Genomic DNA, 5215 nt, shown 5'->3' with positions numbered 1-5215 from the left:
GAGACAGAGTTTGGCTCTGTTGCTTAATCTAGAGTACAGTGGTGTCAATGTCATCATATCTTACTGTATCCTCAAACTCCTGGGCTTAAGTGATCCTCCTGCCTCAGCCTCCCTATGAGCTGGGACTATAGGTGTTCTACCATGCCTAGCTAATTTTTCTATTTTTTGTAGAGAACTAGTCTTACTTTTGCTCAGGCACTCCTGAGGGCTAGCAATCCTCCTGTTCTTCTGACTGGTCCTCCCAGAGTGTTAGGATTGCAGATAATCTGCATTTCTAACAAGTTCCAGGTGATCCCGAAGCTTGTACATCTGAATGGCTCTAGAAGAATCACTTCTCTAAAGCATCTGTCCCTCCCCCTTTTTTTCTAACCTAGCTTTCTACTTCTGCTTGCTCACCTCTTATCTCATTCTACTGTAGCCACACTGGCCTCCTTGCTGTATTAAGCCTACCTGTTAGGCTTAATAGGGCTCTGGTTTGACTGTCCATTAATTTGGAACACTTACTCCTTCATCCATCAATGAGACCTACCCCAATCTCCTTACACTGTCTTTTAAAAATTTATTCTCCACAACAGCTAACCTTCTAATGTGCTATATAATTTACTTGTTTACTATATTGCTTTGCTCTTCCCCTACTAATAAAAGAATGAAAACCTTAAGACAGCAGCTAATTTTGTCTATTTCATTCACTGCTGTGTATCCTCAGACCCAGAAAAATAACTGAAATCATACTCAACAAGTTTTTTTTTTTTTTAAATGAATAAATGGGCTGGGTGCAGTGGCTCACACCTGTAATCCTAGCACTCTGGAAGGCGGAGGCAGGTGGATCCCCTGAGGTCAGGAGTCTGAGACCAGCCTGAGCCAGAGCTAGACCCTGTCTCTAAAAATAGCTGGGCATTGTGGTGGGCCCCTGTAGTCCCAGCTACTTGGGAGGCTGAGGGAAAAGGATCACTCTGAGCCCAAGAGTTTGAAGTTGCTGTAAGCTATGATGTCCCAGCACTCTACCCAGGGTGACAAAGTGAGACATTGTCTCAAAAATGAATGAATTAATGCTCCTCCCAGCCTTTCACTTTCTTTTTTTCTTAGAGACAAAGTCTCACTATGTCACCCTCGGTAGAGTACCATGGCATCACAGTTCACAGCAACCTCAAATTCTTGGGCTTAAGCCATTCCCTTGCTTCAGCCTCCCAAGTAACTGGGACTACAGGTGCGCCACAACTTCTGGCTATTTTTTTTGTTGTAGTTGTCATTGTTGTTTAGCAGGCCCAGGCCAAGCTGGAACCCACCAGCCCCAGTGTATGTGCCCGGCGCCCTAACCACTGTACTACAGGCGCCGAGCCCAGCCTTTCATTTTCTTCAACTGTGTCACAGCAAACCTGCCTTTGGATCTTCCTACAAATGCAATCACCTTCCTGGTTGCCCGACCTCTCAGCAATTACGATATTCTGCTCCTGAGACTTTTTGGCTTCTGGGGTTTAACCCAGGGAAACAGAGCAAGTAAGTAATTCACAAGACTAGGGGACCAAATAACACCAGAAAATTACTGTATCTTCATTCTCAGCCTTTCTTCTTCAGATGACCTCATCCACCAGTCTCCAGCCTCTCTGCTTCAAACTCTTGTTTTTCACCATTTTCTCTTTCAACCACCAACAGTTTTTAAAAAAAGAAGAAGAAAAGGGCAATTCCTTCCTCTATGTCACGGCTAGTCTCATGCAGCTGTCCTATTCTCTGATGAGGCTCCTCCTGACTTAGTTTCCCTTTCTACTCCCTGAAAATTTGCTCTTGAAGTTCCATTACCTCCCTTCTCCTAAATTCAACTCCAATTTTCGGTCTTGATCTTTTCGGATACTCTGCTGAATTTAACATATCCTTCTAGCAACTCTCTTTAAGAATATGGCATATTGCTTCTACCTCCTTGACTGCTTCTGCTCCAGTCTTTCCTGTTCCTCCCTTCACAGATGTCCCCAAGTTTCCTTACAGCAAGCTGGGTCTGGCTGCACTTGCGTCACTTGCCTGCTGTGGGTTCGCTCCCGCAGCCGGCAAAAACAGGTGTACCTGGGGCGTTGACGCGGATGGAATTTCGAGTCTGGGAAAGGGCGGGGCCTTGAGGCGCCAGGAAGTTTGGTTCTCTGCGGCTTCCGTCCTGCAGCGGGTCCGGAAGAAGGTCCGGGGCTGAGGTGGTGGGATCTGGCTGGAGATGGAGTTTGACTGCGAGAGTCTCAGACGGCTGCTTGGCAAGGTGCGGGCAGCCAGCTGGGGCGGGTTTGGAGCCTTAGGGGTGAGGACTGGAGGGAGGGGGTCTCTGCCCCCGAGTGGGCTGCCTCCTTTTTGCGTTTATAGACGTGTTGCGGCTTGGAGCTGGGGCGGGCAGAGCTTCGGCCCCAGGGAGGCTAGGGCGGAGGATTTGAGGCCACCTCCCATTCGTGGAGGGCCTGGGCTGTGGCTCCTGCAACTCCGACATCCTCCACCCTGTGTGAGTTCTGACACCACCAGCTTCACTGGCCTTTAACTCTCGGGGCACACACCGTTCCTGTAACCACGCCTCTGTGCTGAAGCCACACACACCCAGCTTTTTATTTCTCCTGAATTGCAGAGCTCATCCTTCGTAAGTCCTAGCTCAGAGTCACTCCCTGGAAGATTGAATCACTCTCTTGTGCTTTCAAAGATATCGATCATCACATTGTATTTATTCATAAACCTTACTCTTGGTGTGAACCCTTTTGACTGCAGAGACTGTTTTTGTATTCCCTTCACCTTCCTAGTACTGTGCTTGACAACAACGTAGGCGCTAAATAACTGCGATGTGGGTGTAAGGCCTGAATAGGTTTAAAAATGAAGACAGTTTGAAGTTCTAGGAGAGAACCTCCTAATGTTGAAAGGTTGAGGAGTAGGAGGGCTGACCCAGAAATCTGACCTATATTTCTGGGGCTTGACTAGCGCGGGTTTCCACGTGAGAAGGCCCTCTGTCCACCTGTGTGTGGTCTGAGGAAATCTCCCTTTTCACCAGTTTTCTTTTTCTTTTTTTTTTTTTTTTTTTTGAGACAGAGTCTCAAGCTGTTGCCTTGGGTATAGTGCCGTGGCGTCACAGCTCACAGCAACCTCCAACTCTTGGGCTTAAGCGATTCTCTTGCCTCAGCCTCCCAAGTAGCTGGGACTACAGGCGCCCGCCACAATGCCCGTCTGTTCACCAGTTTCCTAACTAAGTGGTTCTTAAAACTTCATGCAGAAATAATAGTTTCTGCCATTTTTGTTGGACTTGCCTAAGCCTGTCTTTGTTGGGAGTTTGCTTGCCTGTGGGAGATTTTGAAGCCCCAAGATTGAAGTTGTTTATATAATTAACTTGAATGATTTTACTTACTGTGACAGGTGTAGATCTTGTAGAAGTATCATCATGCTTAGGATTACTGTCTCCTCTGTCTCCTCTTCAGAGAACATGAAATTAAAAGAACCATTCTATCAAGTATTTTTTGTTTGTTTTGTTTTTTTTTAGAGACAGAGTCTCACTTTGTCACCCTTGGTAGGGGGCTGTGCCATCACAGCTCACAGCAACCTCCAACTCCTGGGCTTAAGGTGATTCTCTTGCCTCAGGCGCCCGCCACAAAGCCCGGCTATTTTTTTGTTGCAGTTTGGCCAGGGCGGGGGTTGAACCCACCACCCTCGGCATATGGGGCTGGCGCCCAAGTCACTGAGCCACAGGCACCACCCATTCTATCAAGTTTTAATGTGGGTAAGAGGATGGATTATCCAATGAGAAAAATTGTTTAAGTCCCAAGTAGGAAAAGAAGTACAACCTAATTTTGGTGGAACTGGAATGAAAGGGGAAAAAAGCAATACAAATAGTTTCACAAGAGTGAAAGTAGAATAGTAATGTTTTTTCATTTTCAGTACATAGCATAGAATCTGGCACAAAGGTGCTTAATAAGTATTTGCTACATGTATAAATTAAAGAAACCAGCAAATATTTCTGAGGTTTTTTTAGTCCGTGTACTAGGCAAATAATTGAATAGCTTAACTTCTAGAAATAATTTTAGTGCTGAAAAATCTTTGGAGAAGTAAATAGGACATTGAAAAATCAAGCAACTATATGGAGTAAGGGAAAAATCTTGTTGAAGACAAATAAAACCTAAATAAATAGATATCCCAATTTCATGGATGTGAAGATGTCCTTTCTTCCCAGATTGATCTATAGGGTCAATGCAATTCCAATCAAAATTCTAATAGGTTATTTTGGGAACTTTTCAAACCAATTGTAAAATTTATTTGGAAGGGCAGAAGACTGTAATTTTGGTAGTTATTACAGAAAAAGAATAAATGTGGGGACTTTCTCTACCAAATGTCAAAACTAGCCAGATGAGGTGACTTGCACACATAGTCCCAGCTCCTCAGAAGGCTGAGAGGGGAAAATCACTTGAGCCCAAGTTTGAGATCAGCCTAGGCAACACAGGGAGACCCTGTCTCTACAAAAAAAAAAAAAAAATTGAATTAAAATGAATGAAAAAATAAAATGAATAACAATAAAAACAAATGTCAGTAATGCTGTAATTAAGGTTTAATGTGATATTGGTATAGGATACACAAATTAACCAATGAAACAGACTAAAAGGCTTAAAATCATATGTTTGGAAACAATAGAAAACAGAAGTATTGCAGATGACTATGATAAGAAGAATATAGAGACAAATGATTTTCCCTATGGGAGAAAATGAAATTATATCCTAACCTTATACCAAACATAGAAATTCCCAGTTGATAAAAATACTAAGTGCAAAAGACAACTTTAAAACTTATAAATGTTATGGACTTAGAATATGCAAACATTTTTCTTTAATTTCAGATTAATATGAGGGTAAAAATGTTTCAGGTACATTGTTTTCATTTCTGAGGTAAAGCTCAAGTTGTAGTTGAGCCCTTCACTCGGGGTCGTGTTGAACACCCTAAAATTGTGCACTTTAAATGAGATGCCACCAATTAAAATGCCCTCCCTCCTCACCCCCTTCCCCTCTTCTTTCCTCCTCTCCACATTATATACCTGTATTTTTAAACGAGACACAGAGGAGAGCTTGGTAAACTCAACTACATTAAGGTGAAGAACTTGTTTTTTTTGAGACAGAGTCTGAGTATGTTGCCCTGGGTAGAGTGCCGTGACATCACAGCTCACAGCAACCTCAAACTCTTGGGCTTAAGTAATTCTCTTGCCTCAGCCTCCCAAGTAGCT

At 43.7% G+C, this 5215-nt stretch overlaps 1 protein-coding gene and 1 long non-coding RNA gene across 2 annotated transcripts in view; one reads left to right on the top strand and one right to left on the bottom strand.

Moving 5' to 3' along the window:
• The window catches only part of LOC111728372, a 12320-nt gene extending 10259 nt beyond the window's left edge, over window positions 1–2061 (bottom strand). The window contains exon 1 of the long non-coding RNA XR_002775689.1: window positions 1912–2061. This is a non-coding gene — a long non-coding RNA (uncharacterized LOC111728372). The remainder of the gene's footprint in view (window positions 1–1911) is intronic.
• A 70-nt stretch (window positions 2062–2131) lies between these two features.
• Window positions 2132–5215, top strand: part of UEVLD (UEV and lactate/malate dehyrogenase domains) — a 55154-nt gene continuing 52070 nt past the window's right edge. The window contains exon 1 of the mRNA XM_012811441.2: window positions 2132–2239. Within this exon, the coding sequence (XP_012666895.2) occupies window positions 2198–2239 (42 nt within the window). The 5' untranslated portion in view covers window positions 2132–2197. The remainder of the gene's footprint in view (window positions 2240–5215) is intronic.

This window comes from Otolemur garnettii, unplaced genomic scaffold (assembly GCF_000181295.1).
Source record: "Otolemur garnettii isolate 467f Iridium unplaced genomic scaffold, OtoGar3 scaffold00001, whole genome shotgun sequence".
Classification (NCBI taxonomy): domain Eukaryota; kingdom Metazoa; phylum Chordata; class Mammalia; order Primates; family Galagidae; genus Otolemur; species Otolemur garnettii.
Note: the sequence above shows the minus strand (reverse complement) of the source record. Positions and strands in the feature narration are given on the sequence as shown.